Source organism: Rhododendron vialii, chromosome 8a, assembly GCF_030253575.1.
Source record: "Rhododendron vialii isolate Sample 1 chromosome 8a, ASM3025357v1".
Classification (NCBI taxonomy): domain Eukaryota; kingdom Viridiplantae; phylum Streptophyta; class Magnoliopsida; order Ericales; family Ericaceae; genus Rhododendron; species Rhododendron vialii.
In genome coordinates, this window is record NC_080564.1 from 17,298,700 (window position 1) to 17,322,305 (window position 23,606).

The 23,606-nt window shown below is 38.6% G+C and overlaps 1 protein-coding gene across 1 annotated transcript; it reads left to right on the forward strand.

Moving 5' to 3' along the window:
• The first annotated feature begins 5,623 nt into the window (after window positions 1-5,623).
• On the forward strand, window positions 5,624-21,913 carry LOC131335678 (zinc finger protein BRUTUS). The gene is made up of 14 exons (XM_058371147.1): window positions 5,624-6,359; window positions 7,641-7,850; window positions 11,287-11,481; window positions 11,560-11,936; window positions 12,490-12,718; window positions 13,058-13,226; window positions 13,331-14,518; window positions 14,663-14,834; window positions 14,987-15,208; window positions 15,278-15,415; window positions 19,605-19,839; window positions 19,982-20,041; window positions 21,142-21,213; window positions 21,491-21,913. Exons 1-14 carry the CDS (start codon window positions 6,054-6,056, stop codon window positions 21,632-21,634), a joined length of 3,717 nt encoding a protein of 1,238 aa, XP_058227130.1. The 5' UTR covers window positions 5,624-6,053; the 3' UTR covers window positions 21,635-21,913.
• The last annotated feature ends 1,693 nt before the right edge of the window (window positions 21,914-23,606 follow it).

Consider the following 23,606-nt stretch of genomic DNA (forward strand, 5'->3'; position numbering starts at 1 on the left):
TCACGAGAAATTGGCAAAAAAAATGACCGGAAAGGATTTCATCTGAGTAGTTTTTGTTTGTTTTTTATCGAACGGTTCCGACAAAAACTGTTCGGATAAAGCCCTTTCCGGTCTTTTTTTTTTGCCGATTTCATGAGTTTACCCTTAAAATCACTTTTTGAACACATTGAGCGGCTCGGATTATCGAAATTGGATCGAAAAATGAAAGAAATGAATAGGTCCGCATTTTAACTTAAATGCGAACTTTCTCATTTGAAACTAACTGTTAGCATATATATATATTCCAAAAACCCACAATATACAAAAAGACGGAAAATGTCGACAACGACCAATGACCACGATGACGGCTAGATCCGAGAGAGAGGAGGGCAATTGTTCTTGCCTTCGTTGGAGCCAATGGCGGAGAGTGTGGTCAAATTTGGTGAGCTATTCTCCGGCAATCCGACGACAACAATGAGGTGAGCCAACGAGGTGAGCTGTTCTCCGGCAATCAGCACAGATGACTTCGAGTCCCTTGGTTGTAGACTGTAGCAGAAAAAGAGGCCCACAAGTGAGGCTACCGTACCTCGCTAGGGCTGGCAAGGTCTGTAGCTGGGGGAAGAACTGGCGAGGACGATGTCGTGGTGGCTGGGTGTGGATTTGAAGGAATTTGCTTGCCAGGAAAGGGACTTTGCAAAGCCTATTGGAGATATTCTCAAGGGACAGTTTCCTTAAAGTACTACTAGTAAAATTTTTCTAAGAGTGTTAGGGGTAGTAATTTGTGAAGGGAAAAAGTTCATTTAGAGCATCCGCACAAGATGTTTTATATTTTGGATAAATTTACACATTAAAAAGTCACTTTATTATTTTAGCTATCTACTTTTAAAATAACTATTGTATCAGGTTTTTTACTCTCATTCACCTCTCAATAAATAATCAAACCCACCTCAATTAAATACTCCATTTAACTCTTCCTTGTGATAATAAAAAAAAAAAACCCCTCTCACTTGCCCCGGAGAGAGAAAGTGAGAGTTGTCTAAACAAAAGCAGGACTTCGCCGTTTAGAGAGAGATGTATGCGCCTAACGCCGACGGCTCATGCGATCTGTGCAAGGCTCCGTTTCTCAATCGGATTTGAGGGGTTTGAATCGTCTGATTAAGGGCTACTATATTATGGGATCAAATCTTCTATTTCTCAAGTTTGCAACCTCACCGCTCATCGCCAAGAAGCTCCTCGATCTGCGTCGTCATCAGCAGCAACACCGTCGCGATCCATGCCCGCAACTCCAACCCGATTGTCGGTACGCAACAATTACAAGAGAGAGAGAGATTAGAAAACAATATAAAAATCAAAAGCAAGTGAACAGTTGCTCGTCTGTTCAAACGAGCTATTGTAGCAAAACTAGAGTTTCTTCAAAGTAGGGAGGAAAGAAGAGAGATTGATGGAGGGGGTTTTGGGTGTTTTTTCCTATTTTGGCTCTTTAATTTAGTTTAAAGAGGGGAGTAAAGAAAGAGATGTGGATGCTCTTAGGGATGAAAAGAAGCTAGCAGTATCTTGAAAAGGAAAAAAATTCATTCAATGATAAAAAATAAAAAACACTTTTACTTTTATCCAATTTGGAAAATTACCCCTTAATAGTGTTTTCCTTTTCGAAAATCCAATGCGCATAGATCCATTGTGCACGGATTGGATACGTACGGCCACAACGAGATCTCACACAAATGATCTAAAGTGTTCATTGAATATAAATAACTTTTGAAGGTACCCCGCAAAAAAATACACTCGAATATGTAGAAGTGTTTGATCCAATCTTTCATTTATTGTCCATAATCCAAGATCTTGAATTCTTTATGCCTTATTTGGATTCAATTTTGAAAAAAAAAAAATCAAACTCAAAAAACATTCAATCATTACTCTTATTCCTCTCCAATCAAATCATTACTCTGCACACTCTAGTGTGTATGGGTGTGTATTTGGGGTGTGTGTTTTGAGTGTGGAGGTAGAACTACTCAATTATTCTAAGACCACACCCAAACACACCCAAATACACACCCTTGTGTGTGTGGGCCCCACACACACTGCACAGTCTAGTGTGTGTGAGGCTCACACACTTTGGTGTGTGAGTATATATTTGGATGTGTGTTTTGGGTGCGGAGGTAGAACTAATCTTATTACCAATATATCTAGATGTATATGTCTCCTTCTTCCTCTCTATCTATCTCACAGGCCCACTTTGTTCACCCCCCCTAGACTTCTCACATTCTGCCAAAAGGAGTTTTTCACATGTCTATGTTTGTATTGAATGAGGAAAGCCATTATTGAATGAGGAAAGCCATTTCTAAGACATCACTGATTACAGTTGGCCCAAACACCAAACCAATCAAATTCCGATGTACCCAAAAAAAAAAAAACACCAAACCAATCACGGGCCTGATTATATGAATACAAAACCAAAGGTCTGTGAAGACTGTGATATAAAACAATGCTCATATACCACATTTCCCAGTATGAGCAATCACTCTCTCTCTCTCTCTCTCTCTCTCTCTCTCTCTCTCTCTCTCTCTCTCTCTCTCTCTCTCTCTCCACATAGGGTGTTAGGGCTTTCGGCTAAAAACCCCCTAATTGATTTGTTCCCGTTTTAGGATTTTGGAAAGGCTAAAATATCTCTCTTTTGGGCGCCAAAATTTTTGGCTAAGGTTTTTTTTTGACAAATCAATTTTTGGCTAAGGTTAGGTCAATGGTTTTTCCATCCAACCTGAGGGCTCGTTTGGATGCGGGATAATGATTTGGGATATTATTTATGAAAGGGGAATAAAATAGTAGGGGGTATTGATTAATAAAGAATGATCCACATTGATGTGATATTTATGGAGGAGGATTAAATAGTAGTTGGTTTGGATGAGGTATTAAAAATATGGAGATAGTACTTGGTTTGGATGATGAATAAAATAAGGGGATAAGGTTATTTTGTAGTTGAAATGGAAGAAGATGAGGTATTATTTCGGCCTTATCCGAGAGTATCAACTAATAACATCCCAAAACCCAATCATAAATAATCTCTTGTGGGGGGGTTATTAGGTGGTGTTCCACTTTTTGTAAAAGTACTTTTTTTTCAAAAGAAGGTGATTTCAAACTCAAGTATAATGAAAATGAAAAATATTTTTTCAACTTTTTTTGTACCGTTTAAAAGATCTTAATGAAATTTATCAAACAAGATCCATATTGGTAAGAAAATTATTTGCATAAATACATGATTTTTTAGCTTGAAATTACCTTTTCTTTCAAAAAGTACTTTTTTTAACAAAAGTGGAACACCACGTTGGCCGGTACAAGAGAAGAGGGAGGAAACCTAATACCCCTACGTTTTTTGGTTGCCAAATTAGGTGATAAATCTTGGCCCACGGTCTTAGGAAGGGGGAAAACTAATACCCCTTCTCAATACCTTATCCAAATGAGCCCTAAGGGTTTTACATGCAAGAGATTGATGGAAAGAGGGAATTGGCCTAAGTTCATATTGGTTAGTTTAAGAGACAAATGTGTGCAATTAATAGTTAAATGATGAAGTAAATAAACTTTGGATAGTTTAAGGAGTAAGTACATATTTTACCCTTGGTTTCTTTCAAAGTACATGATTTTTTTTTGTGTTCCTAAAAAAAAAAATCTGACTCAAACCACCATATAAAGTTGTACTCAAATTTTTAGTCCAATCAAGAATGACTCCGATTCCTCGTGGCCGGGCCGGCTTAGAAGCAAAAATTTCTCAAATTTTATTACACTACTTTATCACTTTCAAATTTAAAATCACGCCATTCATGAGACTTTTACTCAAAATTTTATGCCAGATTTGGATTTTCACATTGAAATGTTTGACACCAAATGAAGCTTTGCTACAATTGCGCACATTTAAACAAATTCTTGTGTGAATATTTATCAAGTTTGTAGATAAAATGTGTGGTTATAGCAAAAGGAATAAGGGACTAGGGAGACGCGAGTCACACCCCACATTTTCGAGTAATCACCAGAGTACGATTTAAAACTATGGAAAGTAGTATTATGATCTATTGATTCTATTCCACAGATTGGGACTTGGGAACCATGCCGGTTCTCACGGACGACAGGGTGTGCTGACCACCAACACAGCAACGTTTTGGGGCCAAAACCCACCTTGGACTGTGCTAAGTCCCCGTTTGGCAGGGAAATAGATTAATAAGTATTGTGGGTCATTTCGGGTCCCATAAAGATAATTCACACCACTTATTATTCTTAAAATGTTTTTGTTATGCGTTTTTGCAAAAAATTTGCTCAATCCACCATTGGCAATGACTTTTTTAGAATTCGTAGGGCAAAACAATTAATTTCAAATTAATATTTTATTGATTTTTGGGGGACTTATTTTGGGTCCCACAATGATGATTCTAACCGATAATTATTCTTAAAATATTTTTTATGGGTTGTAAAAAAATTTAGCTCAATCCGATGTCGTAAGAGTTTTTCCAGAATTTGTAGCGCTTTATGAATTCTGGAAAAGCCTTTATAGATATCAGATTGAGCTACTTTTTTGCTAAAATCCATAACATAAATTTTAAGAATGATAAACGTATCGAGTTATCTTTGTGGGAGCCTACAAAAATCATTAATTTGTTTTGCTACCAAACGAGGACTTAGCACAGCCCAAGGGTATTTGGGTTTTGGCCCCAAAACGCTGTCTCGTTGACCGGCTTCCCCTGCCGGCTGCCGTCCCCCGAGTCCCAAGGAGGGAGGGGGCAGCTGCACCCCATTTTGGGGCCCACCCCGGTCTCGCTCCGATAATTTAAATCGTTCACTTTGTAGAGCTCGTCGAGTAGAACAACTATGCAAAAAATCAGCTTAATTGGATATCATTAAGTACCTGATCGGACCTTTTTATCTTAAAAAGAATGGATCCAAAACACTGGATTAAATCCACTCTAACCCATGGACTGAGAGTTATATGAGCTCCGATCAGGTACTTAATGATATCCAATTAAGCTGATTTTTTTCATAGGTGTTCTACTCGACGAGCTCTACAAAGTGAACGATTCAGATCATTGGAGAGAGACCGGAGTGAACCCCAAAATTGGGACAGCAGCCCCCCGCGTCCCCCAATTGATGGCCTGAAAGTTATTTTTATATGAGAGAGATGTAGTACATCAATGGCATTATTAGTAGAAATTAGAATATTTTACACAAAGACCTGTGAACTAACTTGAAGTACATTTTCTTTGAGCTACACTTCCTCCTATAGCCACAGTTCTTTTTTGGCACCAAAGAACAACATCATCTATATATATTAAAGAAAGATTACAAGGGTTCACCTAAGATAAAGGGTGCCGATATCATGCGAAGGCCATTTTGATAAGGTCAATACATTTTTTTTTTAAGATTCATCACAATAAAATAAAAAGAAGGTTATGGGCATCGCCACAAAGAGACACTAAATAATTTTTTCAAGTGTAATTTTTCCAAATGCACACAATATTATCTAGGAGTTTGTCCACTAATTCATGGGGGGGCAATTATTCAGTACTCTAGAAGTATATTCCCTCTCCTCAAATAATAACATGTAATAAGACCGAGGTTGGTATCTGGAATCAAAAGGATGGAGTGAGGACCGATGAGGAGGCCAAGGCAGTCACGTGCCGTGCCGGCGTACACGTGTGACTAATTCCTATTGGTTGATGATCTCATCCCCAGCGTTTCGACGTGGCCGATTAATTTCCACGTGGCAGTCAGTCGGTCAACTACAACGCCCAATCTCGTTCTTAACGAGTCGAGCCCACCGAATTCGCGTCCCTCTCATTCTCCTCATCCTCCCTTCCCTTTGTAAATCCACAGTTCAACAACATATGGCTCTCAGCCTATGGGCTCCCACGGAAATTTTTTTTTTTGTACCGAGAAATTTCTAGAGAGAGAAATTAGTATCCTGCTTCGCTGAATCACGATACATAGTATAAGTGTGTGTGTAGACAACTAGACATAGAAGATAGAGAGCAAGCTTGATAAGTTAATACTATTGTAGATAGCGAAAGGGAGACCGCGAAGAGAGCGAGAGGAAAATGGGGACGCCGTTGTTGGGGCGGGACGGAGGAGGAGGAAGAAGAGGAGGAGGAGGAGTGGCGGTGTTGTCATCAGGGGCGGTGAATCCGGTGGATTCGTCGTCGGCTTCGAAGAAATGTTTGGATGTGAAATCACCAATCCTAATATTCCTCTACTTCCACAAGGCCATCCGTTTGGAGCTCGACCAGCTTCACCAATCGGCCATGGCCTTCGCCACCGGCCAACTAACCGACATACACCCGCTCTTCGACCGCTACCATTTCCTTAGGTCTATTTACAAGCACCACTCCAATGCTGAGGATGAGGTCCGTCCGCCTTCTAATTCTTCTTATACCTTTTTCGCCTAATTTATTTATTTATCGGTCGAAAATGTGTTTCAATAAAACCTATTACTCCTGTCTTATAATACTAAAATTACTGTAATTCAATTAGTCACGTGTTACTTGCTTAGCTTTTGTAGATTCCGTTTTGGTACTGTTTGCTTTTCCGGATATATATGCAGAGTAGATTGTGCTATGACTCTATGAGTCCTTCGGGTGGCATTACACTTGATGTCTAGAACTATATTGCTTCGAATAGCACTTTTGTGTAAGGTTTGCAGTGTGATTCAAAGAATTTGCCTTCAACTTTTGCATTTCATAACAATTGTGGTAAGGTCACTTGATCAATATGCCTTTTCACCGTTGTTCTTGGGTTTCAAAACCTGCTATGACGCCCATACGGGAAAGGTTGATCTTGACCGCGGTATACAATTGTGCACAGTAGAGTTCCCTTGCCCTAGCCATTTTCTGCTAATGGCTTGGCTATGCCTATAATTCAGCTTCAATTTTTGGCACCAAAGAATTCCATCTTATTTGGTGTACGTATGTCAAGTGCTATTTCTTTCCGTCTACATCATTTCTGTCCATGTGACTGCTATGGTGGAAGTTTCGCTTTTCGTTTTAAACTTACTGTAATCTGTGATAAGGTATGGCAAGTTGGCAACAACGGGAGCATTTGGATGGATTCCTAATTCTTAGGAGGATCTTTTATAGAAATTTCTGCAAGCTCCATTTTGATGGGTGTGTGATCCTTTTGGTTTGCATTTGTTGAGGGAGAATCCAATTTCCTTGATATTGTTTTTCCTCGGAGAAGAACAATGAAAGTCACTTGCTGGAAGTGGTAGACTGGGATGTAAACCTCAGCAACTGTAACTTTGTTGTATTTGCAATATCATTGGAAACATGTGATTAATGTTGGTTTTGCCAAAATGGCTAAATGCTCATGTATAACCTCAAAAGTGTTGTTAATATTTGGAGTTAAAACATGGTAGGAAGTCATTGTGATCGCCATTATAGGTATTTTGCTGACCAACCACCCAGTGGCACATTTCAAAATTATGCCATTGGGTGCATTTTTTGTACAGTGACTCATAATTGAACTTTTCTTCAGTTGGGTTTTATATAACTGTTGAGATTTGTCTATACGGAGTAGAGTCCAGGTTTTGGTATCACATGGCATCTACTGCATTCTATCTATTGCTTCTTTCTTTTTCCAAAGGAGCAGTCTTTGTGCAGGAATTTTGACAGATTGATAATGTCTTTTAGGTCATCTTTCCAGCTCTTGATATTCGCGTGAAGAATGTGGCACAAGCATACTCCTTAGAGCACAAAGGCGAGAGTGATATTTTTGATCTTTTATTTGAGCTGCTAAATTCAAACAGGCCGAGTGATGAAACGTTGGCTAGGGAGCTAGCATCATGCACAGGAGCCCTTCAGACCTCAGTTAGTCAGCACATGTCTAAGGAAGAGGAGCAGGTAGGCTTCTCATTACGTTGGACCATCTCCCAGGCTAGTGGTTTTATTATTATAATTGCCTTGTACGGTTGTACCTAAATTGAGGAACAGCTAGTAACCCAAAAAGTACTGCATTACATCATGGTACATTTTTCTTGTGCTATGCATTAGAAGAAAAACATGATAAAGGCTTTGTGCATGTCTGCATGGGCTCAACAAAGAGAGTACGAGTATTGCAACGTAGCCTATGATGTTTTGTATTCATTATGTAGTGGGTCTAGCGGCTTTAATTGGTTGGATAGACACAACTTTGTTGTTGCATAGCTAGAAAGTGTTTGAATAGCATGATATACATTGTTGGACCAATTTCCTAATAGCTTAAACTTTTGGGACAAGTGGTACTTACCATGGTATCAGAGCTCTAGCTCTGGTGGGGAAGGGTCTTGGGTTCAAGTCTCTCTACTTGTATTTGTTCTCCATTTACTTTCTTCTTCTCCCTTTAGGATTCTGCATTCTGTTTCACTCTATGGATATTTGCATCTCCACGTGCAAGACGTGTTGCACGTGATAAGTTAACGAAAAATGAAAATTTTCTTGCTTTAAAACCAAATTTGATCATTTTGCCTTTTGGACCACATGGAGCTTGTTCTTTTTAGTCTAGTTTTGAGGAGTATTGAACTATGTCTTGTAACTGATGTCTTTTGTGTTGTGCCCCAGGTATGCCTAGAAAATCTCACACACACACAATCACACATAGACATAAGTATTTACATGGTTCCCCAAAATCGGCTCACTCAGGAGTGTTTACTCACAAGTGTTTGTTTTCCTCTCAAAAGAGTTTACTCACTCATGGCTCCCACCGGAGGAGGAGCCTCACGGCTCTCACTCAATCTCTAATTGTCTGCTTCTCTATTCTCTGCTCTACCCTTGGCAAGAGTATCCAATTTATAGGCAAAGAGAGCACCATTCCTAACCCATGCTTGGAGACTTTTTATCCCAGCCATTAATCTCAAGCATGCTAAGAATCAAATCCAATCCTATCCTCCTGTCAAATTTGAGGGCTGATCTCTTTCACACTTGGGAGGATTCCCAACATTTTGACTCTACAATCACTAACATACTTGTATCTAAATGTTGTTAGCCAAACATGTTTTAGTTGCTCTCACAATTTGTTCACTGACATCTTCACGCAGGCTATCCTTTGTTTATTGTGCTTTATTTTCTTTTCTGGTTTTGATCTGCAGCTACCATTCTTCTATTTGTTAGGATTGTGACCACTTGTGAATCCCGGAGGTACTGTGGTTTAAACGTGGTATTTTATCGGGAGCTGATAATGCCACGAAGTCTTTTTTTACAGCCACGACTATTAAATGCTCTGGCTGACAAAGTGACTTCTTTGTCCTTTGCTCTCAAAAGTTGTTAGGCCCTTTATTTTACATTCCCAAATTGCCCTTTCCTCTAATTTTTTTAAAAAAGCCTGCCGTTCGTCTAGTTCTAGCTGTAATAAAAGAGTACAAAATGTCAAAAGTGAATACCCACTTCTTTTGACAGCTAAGCACATCCAACCCTACATAATCAGAACAAAAACTCGTCCTTTTCCTTGTTTCAATTTTAACTTTTCTGCTCAATTAAAAGCATTGCCCAACAAAATACCAGCTCAATTAAAGAGAACAAACATATCAAATAGGAAAATTTTCTCTCCTCCAGAAAAACACATCACAATAGGAAGCCCATTTTTTTTTCACTAGAAACAGCTAGTGTAATCTTTCATCCCAAATCCAGAATAAAATTCTAGAAATAAACCTCAAACAGCATTGCCCCAAATGTTTCAAGTGCTGGTACTTTTAAGCTCAACCAAAAAAAAAAAAAAACATCATCTCTCCTGGAAATATAATTCTAAAGAATCTAAACGCAATCCTCAACAAAAAGCATTGCCCAACAAAATACCAGCTGCTAGTACTTTTAAGCTGAACAAAACAAAAATATCTCTCTCCTGGTAATAACAATGGAAGCCCATGTCTTCAGAGACTTCATTCTTCAACTGAGCACTATGTTTGTCTTCAAACCTCAAAATCTATTACCTGCAATAAAAAAGTTTAATTTATTAGTTGACTGATTTGGAATGGCAAAAGTCTCGTTGAAAGGAAATAAACATTCCAAAAGCCACATAGCAACAATTTAAGAAAGAAAATCAATAAAAAGGGCAATTTGGGAACGCAAAATAAAGGACCTGACAACTTTTGAGAGTGAAGGACAAAGAAGTCACGTTGTCAGCCAGAGCATTTAATAGTCGTGGCTGTAAAAAAAGCCTTCGTGGCATTATCGGCTCCCTATTTTATATTGGCAAATATAATAGCTTGCAGATTTCACTGAATAACATTTACCCCTAGTGCAACAATGTGTGTAGAATCCATGACAAGCATATGGAGGCATTTACAGGCCCGGCCCTGAGTTTTAGGAGGCCCTAAGCGAAGTTTGAAAATTAGGCCTCTCAACTATTTGTATATATATTAGATATTCAATATGAAAAGCAAGGGAGCCTTGTGGTTCAGTCGCAGACGGCTTGGAACACGCCTTTGGTATCTTTGGTGGTGAGTTCGAGTATCAACGCCACCAAATCAAAACCATTTTTTGTACAATCTAAAAGATTGTTAGTGTTAAAAAAGTGTAGAGACCAAGTTTCGAACATAGATCTCATGGTTAAAACATGCACATCTTACCACCGAACTACAACTTGTTGGTTAGTGAAATACTTGACATATACAGTATATATGATATGTGCGGCTTTTTGGAGGCCTACTGTTGGGCCAAAAATTGGAGGCCCAAGGGGCTCGCCTTGTGGGCCTATGCTGAGGGCCGGGCCTAGTCAGGGTATGTGAATAGCACATGGGTTCTAAACATAATCTTCAACTGTAGGAGGCATGTGTCATGCAAACATGACCTTGGCTGAGTGAATGCTTGTTAGGACATTCCTAGGCTATGTTGAATATGTTCAGTCTATCATGTCGTTCCTGTGTCGTATGCCCGTGTTTTGGAAAATCAGAGATTAGGTACTTGAACTATTCCCATTGATATTAAAGTCAATTAAACGTTTACAAATTTAATCAATGCATGGTATACGCTTTCTTTTCTTTCCTGTACAGGTATTTTGAGAAAACACCCCTTGAAATGTTCATTAATTCTTGGCTTTTATATTTCTAACTAAAACAATACCATATTGGATTCTTTTGGTTTCTTTAATGGCAGGTTTTCCCTTGCTTATTGAGCTCTTTTTCTTTTTCCTTCGTAGCTAACCATTGTCTCTTGAAGTTTGTGAAACTTGGAACACTATGAGATATCTTATATTTTATTTTTATTTTTAGTAAATTATCTTTTGTTCTATTTTATTGCTCGGTCTTTCGTATTCTGAACTGTAGACAAATATCTTGGATTATTTGGTTTTACTTTGGTTGTTCAGGTTTTTCCCCTGCTCATTGAGAAGTTCTCCTTTGAAGAGCAGGCATCGTTAGTTTGGCAGTTCTTCTGCAGTATTCCTGTGAATATGATGATCAAATTCCTTCCATGGCTTTCATCTTCTATTTCACCTGATGAGTATAAGGATATGCTTAAATGCTTGCGTAAGATAGTTCCAAAAGAGAAGCTCCTTCAACAAGTGAGGACTCATCCAGTGCATCCAAACCCTAGAACTTCTTTTTTTACCTCTACCTGACTGCTATTGTCAATTTTGAAGGTTTTCTTCACTTGGATGGAAGGTAGGAACAGTGCGAACATGGTTAGAAGTCATGATGGTGATCCTCAAAACCAGTGTTCAACAAATTCTAGTGCTAGCGGCAACTTAACCCATGAAACAGCAGAAGTAAATTGTGCCTGCGTATCCACCAAGAATGGGAAGAGGAAATACTTGATGTCAAGTGCTGATGGGTCTGAATCTGATACCTACCCAATGCATCCGATTAATGAAATATTGCATTGGCATAATACCATAAGAAAAGAGTTGACTGACATAGCAGAGGAAGCTAAGAGGATACAGCTTTCCGGGGATTTTTCTAATTTAGCAGCCTTCAACGAAAGGCTCCAGTTTATAGCTGAAGTTTGTATATTTCACAGGTACCCTTCTACTGATAAGTGATCGTAACTTTCATAAGGTTAGCTTTCTTTTCAAACATTGGATCATGGAATGTTTGTGCAAACCCTGTCTTCCACTTTCCTTTTTCACATTTTGGCTAGGGAGGAGAGAGACTTCATTCTCTGTACCTAAAACAGACTAAACAGTTTGTCTAGTGTGAAAGGTGGTTTTTTTTGTTCGATGGGGGATAGGTAATGTGGTTAATCTCTTTTGAAGAATAGAACTATCGTTGCCATTCGTCAACCATTGGAAGTAACTGTGGCTCTACTGATGATGAGTTTTTATGGTTATTGCGCCTGGGAATTAACTCAGATGATTGCCGGGTGATCCGAAATGATCCGTACTGCCCTCAGGGCACGTACTTCTTACTGAGTTAACAACCGTAAACGCATGGAAACCGGGCGTACTATTTTTTCTCGGCTGATGAATATTTATATAAAAACTACTATTAGAGATGTTTTCCTTTACTGATGTAGAAATATTCTCCCACTTTCACTATCAAAAACAACTGTTATTCCATGCCTTTTTGTACAGTATAGCTGAGGACAAGGTCATATTCCCTGCAGTAGATGGAGAACTCTCGTTTTTCCAGGAGCATGCTGATGAAGAAAGTCAATTTAATCAGTTCCGTTCTCTAATTGAAAATATTCAGAGTGCGGGATTCAATTCTTCTTCAGCTGCTGAATTTTATGCAAAGTTATGTTCACATGCTGATCATATTTTGGAAACCATACACAGACATTTTGAAAATGAGGAAGTTCAGGTGAGCTTTTCATATAATCCAGTTATACCTTTCAGGAAGATCTTTGTTGACCAGTCTAAGTTATTCCCCAAATTTGGTTCCTGGTAATTCATTTAGGATGTGCCTCACTTGAAACAAAGTTTCGATGGGAATAAAAAAGGAGATTTTAGGTATTTTCTGATAGATTATGAAAGGGAGCACAAAGATGGAATTTATCACTCTTCGTGTCTATTCTCTCAATTTTACCCTTGCAGGGTTAGTTTAGCTAGTCATATACTATTATGTGAACAATGTGTTACATGTCATCAAATATCTGCTTTCATCGCTGAGAGGCCCATGCTAAGCTCCCTGCACATCTAGGTTCTTCCACTTGCTCGAAAGCATTTCAGTTTCAAAAGACAACGGGAGCTTTTGTATCAAAGTTTGTGTGTGATGCCTTTGAAATTGATTGAACGTGTCTTGCCGTGGCTGGTTGGATCGTTGACTGAAGATGAAGCCGCAGATTTCCTTAGAAACATGCATTTGGCAGGTTATGCACGAATTCCTTGTAGTTCTTTACCAGGAGACAATCAATATGGAACAGATGTGGTGATATTTACTATACTTCTAACTTGTGGAAAATCTTCAATTCAGCTCCGGCAGCAGATACTGCTCTGGTAACGCTTTTTTCTGGTTGGGCTTGCAAGGGACGTCATCAGGGTGTATGTTTGTCTTCTAGTGCTGTTGGTTGCTGTCCTGTGAAAAGGTTCGCTGACATCGAAGAAGATTTTGTTCGACCATATTGCCCATGCCCAGTCTTGGCTCAGATGGTTGAAGATGAAAGGCCAGTCAAGCGAAACATCTCAATACCATGCACAAACAACGACGTAAATGAGCCTTCCCAGATAGTAAATGACCATAATCCAGCTCGTAGAGATCGAACTTGCTGTGTCCCAGGCTTGGGAGTAAGCGGCAATAATCTGGGATTGAGTACTGTTTCTACAGTTAAGTCTTTGCGTTCCTTGTCCTTCAGCTCATGTGCTCCTTCTCTTAATTCCAGTCTTTTCTGCTGGGAATCAGATAATAGCTCCTGTGATGTTGGGTGCAGAGTTCATCCAATTGACACTATATTTAAGTTCCATAAAGCCATACGCAAAGATTTGGAGTATTTGGATGTTGAATCTGGAAAACTTAGTGATTGGGATGAGACATTCCTTCGACGGTTCTCTGGAAGATTTCGATTGCTTTGGGGTCTATATAGAGCTCATAGTAATGCGGAGGATGAAATAGTTTTTCCAGCGCTGGAATCCAAAGAGGCACTTCACAATGTGAGTCACTCGTACATGCTGGACCATAAGCAGGAAGAAAAATTGTTTGAAGATATATCATCTGCCCTTTCTGACCTTTCATACCTTCATGAAGATCTAGTTCGAAGTCACGGCAAATTTTCTGGCGGGCATGGTAATGATAGTTTGAGAAAGTACATTGAGCTCGCTACAAAGCTCCAAGGCATGTGCAAGTCAATTAGAGTCAGCCTAGATCAGCATATTTTCAGGGAAGAACTTGAGCTGTGGCCTTTGTTTGGTAAACATTTTTCTCTAGAGGAGCAGGACAAAATTGTTGGCCGGATTATAGGGTCCACAGGTGCTGAAGTGCTCCAATCAATGTTACCTTGGGTAACATCTGCTCTTACTCTGGATGAGCAGAATAAAATGATGGACACATGGAAGCAGGCAACCAAAAACACAATGTTTAATGAGTGGCTTAATGCATGCTGGAAAGGAACTCAAGAATCACCCTTACAGCCTGAAACATCAGACACCAGTGGTTCTTTGTGTAAAGGTCTGTTGTATACTTCTACCATTGTGACTTCTGTGGGACTGTGGGTATCGTCATTCAATGTTCATTTACAGGAATTTTTCAAGTCAATGTCATCTGTGGATAGCTCATTGCATTTGATTTGATTAGTGGCTTTATTTCCTATAGGTGTTGATTCTCGAGAAAGCTTGGACCTGAGTGATCAGATGTTTAAACCTGGCTGGAAAGATATTTTTCTCATGAATCAAAATGAATTGGAGGCAGAGATTAGAAAGGTTTATCGCGACTCGAGTCTTGATCCAAGGAGAAAAGCATATCTTGTTCAAAATCTTATGACTAGGTTTGATCTTTGGACAATTGCTGCTAAATTTTGCTAATCCCTGTCATTAGCTCATTGTTTTGTGTATAGTTTCTTAAAGTCATGGACTTCATGGTGTGCTTTATTTTCCTGGTTGAGAGTCCCGCATAACCAGTTTTCACCATTGATTTTAGTCGCTGGATAGCTGCTCAGCAGAAGTCAACTCAAGCAGTACAAGGTGAAACTCTGGACGGTGAAGGTATACCAGGATGCTCTCCATCCTTTCGAGATCCGGGGAAACAAGTCTTTGGGTGTGAACACTACAAGAGAAACTGTAAACTTCTTGCTGCATGCTGCGGGAAGTTGTTTGCATGCAGATTTTGTCATGACAAAGTTAGCGACCACTCAATGGATAGGTAACTTTCTGATTCCATGCCAAATTTTGGTTAGGCTTCTATGTACTTAGATTTTATTATGCTTTGCAGGAAAGCAACAGCAGAAATGATGTGCATGCGTTGCTTGAAAATTCAGGAAGTAGGACCTATTTGCATGACACCTTCATGCAATGGGCTTCCCATGGCGAAGTACTACTGCAATATATGCAAGTTATTTGATGATGACCGGTAAATGATCTAATTAGAATTATCCTGTATTTGAAGTGTGACAGAGTTCTTTGTTTTGTTCCTTCTCTCTTATATGCTATGGGATGTCGAGTACTAAGAAAATTCTCTTCAATTGCTGGTTTTGTTTTCTTCTTTATTTTGTTTCAATTGATACAGTTTTAAGGTTTAATGCCTGAAGCTGCTCTTTGTATACAGTCACAAAACAATTCCACAAACATTAATTTGCAGTGCTTAAAAGGAAAAGATGATTTATATCTCTTTTTGTTTGTCTTAGAATTGTATAATGTTGATCTGCCTCGTAATTACATCATTTATTACCATAACCCACATCCAATGTTTAACTTAGAGAAGCGTTGAGAAAAGTCCAACGACTGCTTAGGATACAGGTAATGCAGGATTGATATTGCTAGTTCGTAAGCAGCCATGAAGCATAGATACCACTAGTGGATATGCGTACAATACAATACGGCGATACAAGAAAGTCTTAAAAATAGGATGTGGCTACGGCTGGGTTAGACTTAGAGGTGTCAAACGTGCCAGTCGTGCCGTGCCATGCCATTCAACTTCCGTGCCAACCGTGCCGTGTTGTGCCTGTTTACTTCATCGTGCCATGGCGTGCCGTGCTTAAGCGTTCTGTGCTGGGCCATTTTACTTTATCGTACCGTGTCGGGCCGTGCCTTTTTTAAATCGTGCTGTGCCCGATTAATTAATCGTGATGTGTCGTGCCGTACCTTTTGTTGTTGTGTCCTGCCTTGCCTTTTTTGTCGTGCCGTGCCTTTTTTATCGTGTCATGGCGTGTCGTGCTTTTTTGAATCTTGCCGTGCCATGCTAGGATTAGACTGTGCTTGTGGCATGCCGTCAAAATGAAACACCCGAGACCCGAAAATTTGCGAGAGATTAAAACACCAAGAACAACAAAATGAATGGTATGGATCGTCATAATCGTGTGGCTAGCGTACATTGGACTATAGCGGAATACATTGGTTTAGAACCATATAAGTTGGATGTATAGATTTGAAAGGTAGCTACAGACTCATTTTTTCGAATGTTCGATCTAAACCGTTACGATTCAAGATCTTATCAAATAAATCATTCTCCCTTAAATAGGTGATAATCGGATGTCAGAAATCACGTAATTGGAACACATTCAGTACTTCCAAAGGCATTAAAAGTCCTATAATGCACCACTTGAGGGCCGCCTGAGTTGTTTTTTGAAAATTGGAACCGTCTACCTTTTATGTGGGAGTGATTATATCATTTGTGAAAAAATAAAGTAAATTGGTTATCGTTAGATACTTGATCGCACATAATAAAAAATTTCCTATTAATGAATCTACGTCCCGATGAAAGGGCTTCCAAAATCCAATAGACCCGAAAATTTGCGAGAGTAATTAAAACACCAAGAACAACAAAATAAACAGTATAGTATGGATCGTTATAATTGTGTTGCAATTGTGTGGCTATCGTACAAGAGACCCATTTTTATAGAATGGAATTATATAATATATATTACTTGTTCCAATTATAAGCACAAAAAGATTGTTGGCCTTGGTGGTTTGAGATGTGTGTCAAGTCCCCAAGGACTTGGATTCGATTCCCATAGAGATTATTTTTTTAAAACCAAATTTTTTTCTTATTTATTATTAGTTGTTCCAAGTAAAAACATAACATGATTAATGGCCTTGGTGGTTTGTGATGTGTGACAAGTTCCATAGGACTTGGGTTCGAATCACATGGAGGTTTTTTTTTTTTTTTTAAATTAGTTTTTTTTCCTTATTTATTTTCTATGTATTTTTTTAAAAATCTTTATTAGATAAAACGCAATGTATATCAGTATATGTGTGGTAATTGATATATTATCATGTTTGAATTTTGATTCAAAATTTCTTAATCATATAAAATATTTTAAAAGCTTATTTTAGTTAAATAAAAGGAAAAGATTAATAAATTATTAGATTATCAAAAAAAACATAGAAATAAAGTAAAGTATAATAAGAAATCACTTAAATATTTAATAACATTTTTTGTTTTGTTTTTCCATGCCTCGTGCCGTGCCGTGCCTGGCGAGAACTGTGTTGTGTCGTGCCTGTATTGTGCCGTGCCCGAGTAGAACCGTGTTGTGTCGTGCCATGCCCATCCTACTTCAGTGCTCGTGCCTGTGCCTGTGCCCGTGCTCGTGCCGTGCCTGGCTAGAACTGTGTCATGCTGTGTCGTGACTCATGTCCCATCCCACTTTCGTGTCGTGTCCGTGCTGTGCCCGTCTAAGACCATGTCGTGTCGTGCCGTGCCAGGCCAACTTTCATGCCGTGCCCGTGTCATTCCCGCTCACTTCCGTGCCGCGTGCCGTGCTGCATGCCCACTAAGACCGTGCCGTGTCGTGCCATGCCGTGTGCCCACTAAGACCGTGCCGTGCCAGGATTAAACCACGTCTGTGTCGTGCCGTACCGCCTTCAAACGTTTCGTGCCCGTGCTCGTGCCGACCCGGCCCGTTTATTATGATAAAACATTGTATTCTTCATATGCAAAAGTGTTGTTCACAGGTTTACTTGTTGAAATTCAATACTATTGGGACACATGCATGACACAATAAGGATATTCAAGAAATATTAACTAAAATATGATACTTTGTTCAAATCTCACTGTATCTTCCATTCTAGAAAATAAGTAAAGTAATCGATATCTATACTTCTCTGTATTACGAACAATTTTACTCTAATCAGTGTTCTAAAATAAGAAATTAATCGGCGATTAATCGCTGGCAGGGCCTAATCCGACTAACGATTAATTTCCGATTACTAATTAATATGCACTGATTAATCTGATTAATTGCTAGAAGGTGGCCGACCGCCCGACTAGCGCCTAGCGACTTTTCGGACATTGGCTTTAATATTATGCAAGAAGTGTCACAAACATTGTTCATAGAAGTTTTGATACCTGACCTAGAGAGTATCCAAATAATATTCCATACGCCAAGAAAAAAAGTGTTAGTTGTCATGTTTTGATTGATTCTAGGATACACATTTGCGACTATTGGTAGCCGATATGGATAGGATACAAATATGAATAGTATATACAAGTAAGCGTGCTTCATACCTATGCAATAGTTGGACTTTTCTTAAGATTTGTTTAGACATGATAACATATGTACCTCCTTCTCTCTGTCTTTCTCTTTTGTTTACCATGTTAATGGTAGGTATGGGTAGTAATATTGACATTATCAATTCCCTTGGTTTAGGTCCAGCTTGAACTCTCAGGATGATATTTGATGTTGGAAATGAATTCTAAGGAGCCTAAAAAGAAACATTTATTTGCTTAACTGATAGAGATACGCTTACGATTATCTTCTGTTTATTATGCCTTTCTCGCCCAGCAATTTTTTATGAATGTAGTTATACCCACTGTTTTGTAAGATCCCAATTTCATATCGGTGTTATAAAAAACTGTATGTGATTCTTAATGTGCATCTTTAAAAGTTGTGCTTGAATTCCAACACTATTCCAACTGTCATGACGCGCTTAATTAAATACTATAGTTTGACAGGCTTTGTTCAGATCCTTTGCAAGTACTTACCAGTATTTTCACTTAGGAAAATGTGGCAGGAGTAGTTATTGCGTGGACTCTTCTATTCCCTCCAATATACCCATACCCAAGTCACAAGATAATGCTTTTCAAAAAAAAAAAAAGTCACAAGATAATGACAATCTTAAGGGAATGGGATGTGTGTACATAAATTGGACAATTAGATCCTTTAAATTTTTTGAGATGTTGAGGAGAAAGAGCTTGTATTTAATAGTGAAGAGAAATTCCCCCCTTGCACATGTATGGTGATAGGGATCTTCTTTCCCCTTAAATCTTAGTGTTTAGTTTCAACTATATTCCAAATTAAGGGTCATCTTAAGTTAGAATATAACAAGTAAATGCTCAGGACGGTTCCACGTATCTTGGATACACATCTCTATATCATCAAATTATTGTAAAAACATAATCTGCTTTGCTTCAGTGTTGGTTAAGCCTTGCTTGGGACATCAATGTCCTATTTATTACACAGACACGCACGCACACACACAGAGGTATGAACACTGATACTTAGTCCTGACATTTAGTTTATTGGATTTCTACGATCGCACCTAGCCTCATTAATTTTTCATTTTTCCAGGTATATAATCATCTTTTGTTTTTTTCCCTTCAGGAATGTATATCATTGCCCGTTTTGCAATTTATGCCGGGTTGGGAGGGGTCTCGGTGTTGATTTTTTCCATTGCATGAAATGTAATTGTTGTCTAGCCTTGAAATTAGTTAACCACAAGTGTCTGGAGAAAAGCTTAGAAACAAACTGCCCTATCTGCTGTGAGTTCCTGTTCACATCAAGTGCAACAGTCAGGAGTCTTCCCTGTGGCCATTTCATGCATTCAGCTTGTTTTCAGGTCTCTATTCTTCTCAATCTTGTTATTATACTATCAGCCAAGTTCTACTTCGTCATACTGTCGCATCTCTTTCCTCCTTTATTGTACAAAATCTTTTTGGGGAGTCCATTAACACATTTTGTTTTTCATTTCGATCTGTTAGGCATACGCTTGCAGGAATTATGTCTGTCCAATATGCAGCAAATCTATGGGGGATATGGCGGTAAGAGAACTTTTACCTTTTTTCAGTTTTTTTTTTTTTTGGGTAAATCAGCTTGAAATAGAAAAAGGTTAACCGAATATACAGCCTATAAGGGGCATACCCCAAGAGGAAACAAAAGAAAGAAAAAAAGACTAAAGAAAATTGGGACTTGAGCCAAATGGCTACAAGATACTAAAAAAAGAGGATACCAATTGTTTCCATACCATCTAAACCAGAGGGCACTGAAACAACGGAGAAAGATAAGAGTTGGGTCTATACAAGACAAATAGTAAAATACGACCACAGCTTTGAATTTGTATTCCAGGCAGCTTTGAAGGCTGCTGAAGAGAACAACCATAGTTAAAGCCACCAGCCACCAGCAAATGTAAATGCAGCACTAAACTCGTCTGAGATCAGAAAGCTCCAGCTGGTGCATGACTGTGATTTCCTTTCAAATGATTGAAGGACCGTAGTAGCCACTGTGGGCTGAGTAAATGTTATAGTTTCATCATTATTTGAGAGAGACATAAATTGATGCCCATTTGAAAATCTGTCAAAAGGTTGTGCAAGAAAATGCTGTTGAACATGGGACGAGAATGATGAACAAGATGCTTCTATTCTTCCCTTGTTCCTCAAAAAGTTGACGGGCTAGGAAGTTTTTTCTTAATCTAATGGTTCTACTGCAATAACATGTGCTGTCAGAGAGTAGCGCATAATCAACTGTGAGAGCTGAATGGTCTAGTTTGTAGGCAATTTGAACTAGATGCTTTCAGGTTGCATTTGAAGAAAATGTCCATTGTACACTCACTTGGGATTGTTTGGAAAAAATGGATTTATTTGTTGATCATCATCATGGATTGGGAAGCTCAGTTGCTGCCAACGAAAATTTTCACAAGTTGTTGCTGGAGGAATATTTGCTCTCTGCACCTAAATAGTATACCAGAAAATAAACATCCCCCCAAGAGCCCCAACGTCCTGCTTGCCGGAAAAAAATAATCAACCAGATTAATTACTGCACCAATTCGTTTCTCTCTTCATCCTGGATTCCTACCCATTGAGAAACATAGTGTATTTTTTGTTTCTGTTCGTTCTGAACGTATTGATGTTTTCCACTTTCTCAGGTATACTTCGGTATGCTAGATGCTTTGCTGGCTACTGAGGAGCTTCCAGAAGAATACAGGGATCGTGTTCAGGTACTGTGCCGCCCAACACATCAATCAAAATGAATTCTCTCTCTCTCTCTCTCTCTCTCTCTCTCTCTCTCTCTCTCTCTCTCTCTCTCTGCGGATGTGTGTGTGTGTGGATGGTCAGGGCAATTCTGGATCAAGTCGTTATATTTTAGGGGACAACTTAAAATACTCCTACTTAGTTTATCATCAAGCTGCTGATTTATCATCTCATATGTCTGTTTTCTGCTTCTCTTTTTAACGCGTTTATGTGAACTAATTTACTTATTACATGACATTACAGGACATACTTTGCAATGACTGTGAACACAAGGGAACGGCACACTTCCATTGGTTATATCATAAGTGTGGCTCATGTGGATCGTACAACACCAGGGTGATCAAAAGCGAGTCCAGCAATACTGACTGCCTTCCATCCGATCAATGAAAGGTGTTCTCCTTTTCTGCAATAGTAGTATTTTACATGAGATTGCATGTAAATACATGTACAGTGAAGTTTTCCCCAATTTTATTGTGGTATACTATCTTGTCTTCTGCCTCATCACTGTCTTCATTTCAGCAATCCAGGTTTATCACTGGCAGTGTCAATTGTTTTCTTTAGTTGTGCAGTTCAAGTCATGCTAACGTCTACAACTGTTCTATTTTCGAATTGTCCATAGTCCTATGGAGGCTGCTGCTGGTATAATTGCCATGAGCTATTGTGATTCCCAATTCTCTCTATGAATAGGTTTATTAGAACAAATTTTGATATTTCACAAATGACACTGATAAAACTGTGATGAAGTATATTAACTGCCTTGAAATAGTTGAAAATGCTAGGGACAAAAAAATGATGCATGGACGCCATATTTCCTAAGCAGCAGCCAATAAAATAGAAAAGTGGATAAAGTATCTATTAAAACTGGGTTTTCTTTTTTCTCTCGTAAACCCGTTACAAAAAAAGTACAGGAAGAAGCCTCTGATTCAAGATTCATTGGAATCTAGGAATTGTAGCCTTTTCTACAAAATTGAAACTAAAAACTTTTAGAGTTCGAGAATAAAACCTAAAGATTGCATGGATTTCATCCACAATGGGGCGTAAATGTGTGCCAGAGACGTCGTACAGAAAAGCCAGAGGAAGAGAAGCGGTCTTCATCTTAAAAAAGGGGTGCTTACAGGTAAAGAAATTAAAATGGCGAGCAATTACAAAAAGAGAGAGTTCGGCTCTGTTTGGTAAAGTAGCCAATTTTTAATTTTTCGCTTATAAAAACAAGAAATGAGTTTTTGTTTATTTATTAAAATATAAAAACAAAAAACATGTTTGGTGACCTTAATAGTTTTTGTTTATTTGTTTTTTGGGCTGGAAAGTGTTTTCAAAACAAATGAAAACGCAATTTTTGGTGTTTTTAGAATTTCCGTAAATTAGTGGAATTGAATAATTGATTATGTATTTTATAAACAAAAATAGTAACACAAACATATTTATAGTGCTTGTTACAAAAAAATATTAGAAACAAAAACAAAAAATTGGAAATAACTTTTCCAAACAGAGCCTCAATATTCCACGTTTACCCCTAGCAGTTGTTTGAGATAAGATTATGCGGGTATCCCACATCCAACTGTCAAAGCCCTAACTTCAATTTCAGAAATTTGAAAGTACTTTTAACTTCCTTTTTTAACCTTTTTTTTTTTACTTTAAAAAATTGCTTCACACTTTCTTTTTATAGTAATAAATAAATATGCAATAAAAATTTTTTCTTACTATTTCTTAAAATTACTTTCACTTCGGTGGAGAGAAGAGGGAGGTAGAATTTTCGCACAGAGAGAGAGGTATATTTGAAAGTAAAAAACGGAGGGTTAAAGTTATTTTTATGAATAATAAAAAATGAGGTTAAAGTAATTTTTGATAAATAGTACTCTCTCCGTCTCTTTTTAAATGTCCTAGTTTGAAAAAAACGCAGTTTTAGGAGTCAACTTTCACCTCTCGAGTTTGAATGAGGGTTTGTGTGCTTCCACTGTTTCTTTCTCTTGGGTTTGAATGATTCTTGGCCTAACGGCAAGTGTGGCGACTGCAGCTATCGGTGGAGCTCAGAGGATGGGGGTTTCTGTTGATGGTTGTTATGTTGTGGTGTTTCGACAGTGTTGCAGCATGCGGTGGTGGTGGTTGTAGAGTGGCCAGGGGTTGGCAGCGGCTAAGCAGTTGTTTGGGTTAGGGCAGCTGTGTTTCTGTTTAGGGTTGGACTGTATTTGATGGGCTTATCCCATATTATTTGGGCTTGTAGGCCTCTTGAGAGTTTGGGATGTGCCCCATTTTGTTTTAAACTGAATTATCTATGCTTTAAGACCTTTTAGAGGTGTGAGCTTTATCCTAATAGGTATTCCTTGATTGGCTTCTTGCTAATTAAGGGATTAGGTCTCGG